The 1,263-nt window shown below is 37.9% G+C and overlaps 1 protein-coding gene across 1 annotated transcript in view; it reads right to left on the bottom strand.

Annotated features, from left to right (window-relative positions):
* The window catches only part of LOC116076490 (vomeronasal type-2 receptor 116-like), a 9,103-nt gene that overhangs the window by 1,504 nt on the left and 6,336 nt on the right, over positions 1-1,263 (bottom strand). Inside the window, exon 3 of the mRNA XM_031350330.1 lies at positions 719-853. Coding sequence (XP_031206190.1) covers positions 719-853 — 135 coding nt within the window. The remainder of the gene's footprint in view (positions 1-718; positions 854-1,263) is intronic.

Below are 1,263 nucleotides of genomic sequence, written 5' to 3'. Positions count from 1 at the left end.
GAGGAATAGGGGTTTGTTTTTGTTTTTGTTTTTATCTTTTCTTTTCTTCTTATTTCCTTATTTTTTGGAAGGGGAGGGGAACCTGGAAATATTATATGACATGTAAATAAAGAAAACATCTAATTAAAAAAAGAAAAAAAATCCGGGTGGTGGTGGCACACGCCTTTAATCCCAGCACTTGGGAGGCAGAGGCAGGCGGTTTTCTGAGTTCAAGGCCAGGCTGGTCTACAGAGTGAGTTCCAGGACAGCCAGGGCTATACAGAGAAACCCTGTGTCAAAAAAACAAAAAGAAAAAAAAAGAAAAAATATGTATTTTAAAAATACAGTATGGACTAGTGAGATGGGTGAATGTGTGCCAAGTGCCTATAAGCTGTTCTCTAACCTCATGTATGTATGTATATGTATGTATCCTTAATTTTAAAGTGTAATTTAAAAATATTTATATTTAAAAGGCTGCAGAGATGGCTCAGCTGTTAAGAGTACTTCTTTTTGGAGAGGAACCAGGTTCAGTTCCCAGGACCCATAGAGTGGCTCCCTACAATCTGTCAACTCTAATTCTAGGGTGTACATGGGGCCCTTTTCTAGCCTCTGTGGGTACTGCAAACGCATGATGCACCTTCATAAACACAGATAAAACAATCATATATATAAAATAAAAATCTTTTCAAGAGAAAAGAAAAAAAAGAAAGTGTAGAAAATGGAAAATCCTCTGAAAGACTTGTCCTTCACCTGTCTCATTGGAAATCTCATTGTCTGGGCAGGGAGTGCAGCCAAAGCAACAGGCAGGCTTGCTCTCCAGGACAACTTTCCTGAATCCAGGACTGCAGCTCTCAGTGCAGACAGACCGAGGAATCTGAAAAATATTTAATAAAGATACAGAATGCTTAATACCTTATCAATGTCCAAGTAAAACATGTGTTTTGTCATACAAAATGTGCATTAGTTAAAATCTATACTTAAAAATGTAGGCACTTGCTGTTTTACTTCATTTGGCAATTGAATGAATGTGGAAATGAAGTTTGTTCAGCAACAGCCATCACTTTCCTACTCTGGGTGTTGCTGAAAGCTGCCACGTTTCCTAAAATCAGTGCTGTCATAATTCCCTGCTGTGATAAACTTGATCTGCAGTCTCCAATATTAAAAACAAATTTTTTTCTGTCCTCACATTGTGTTGCTTACATGTTTCCAACACGCGAGTTCAGTATAAAAGGGGAACCTTCTCACTTTGCTCCTTTGTTTGTCAAAGGCTTAAAATCAAAGACC

The sequence above is a fragment of the Mastomys coucha genome, unplaced genomic scaffold (genome assembly GCF_008632895.1).
Source record: "Mastomys coucha isolate ucsf_1 unplaced genomic scaffold, UCSF_Mcou_1 pScaffold4, whole genome shotgun sequence".
Lineage (NCBI taxonomy): Eukaryota > Metazoa > Chordata > Mammalia > Rodentia > Muridae > Mastomys > Mastomys coucha.
Note: the sequence above shows the minus strand (reverse complement) of the source record. Positions and strands in the feature narration are given on the sequence as shown.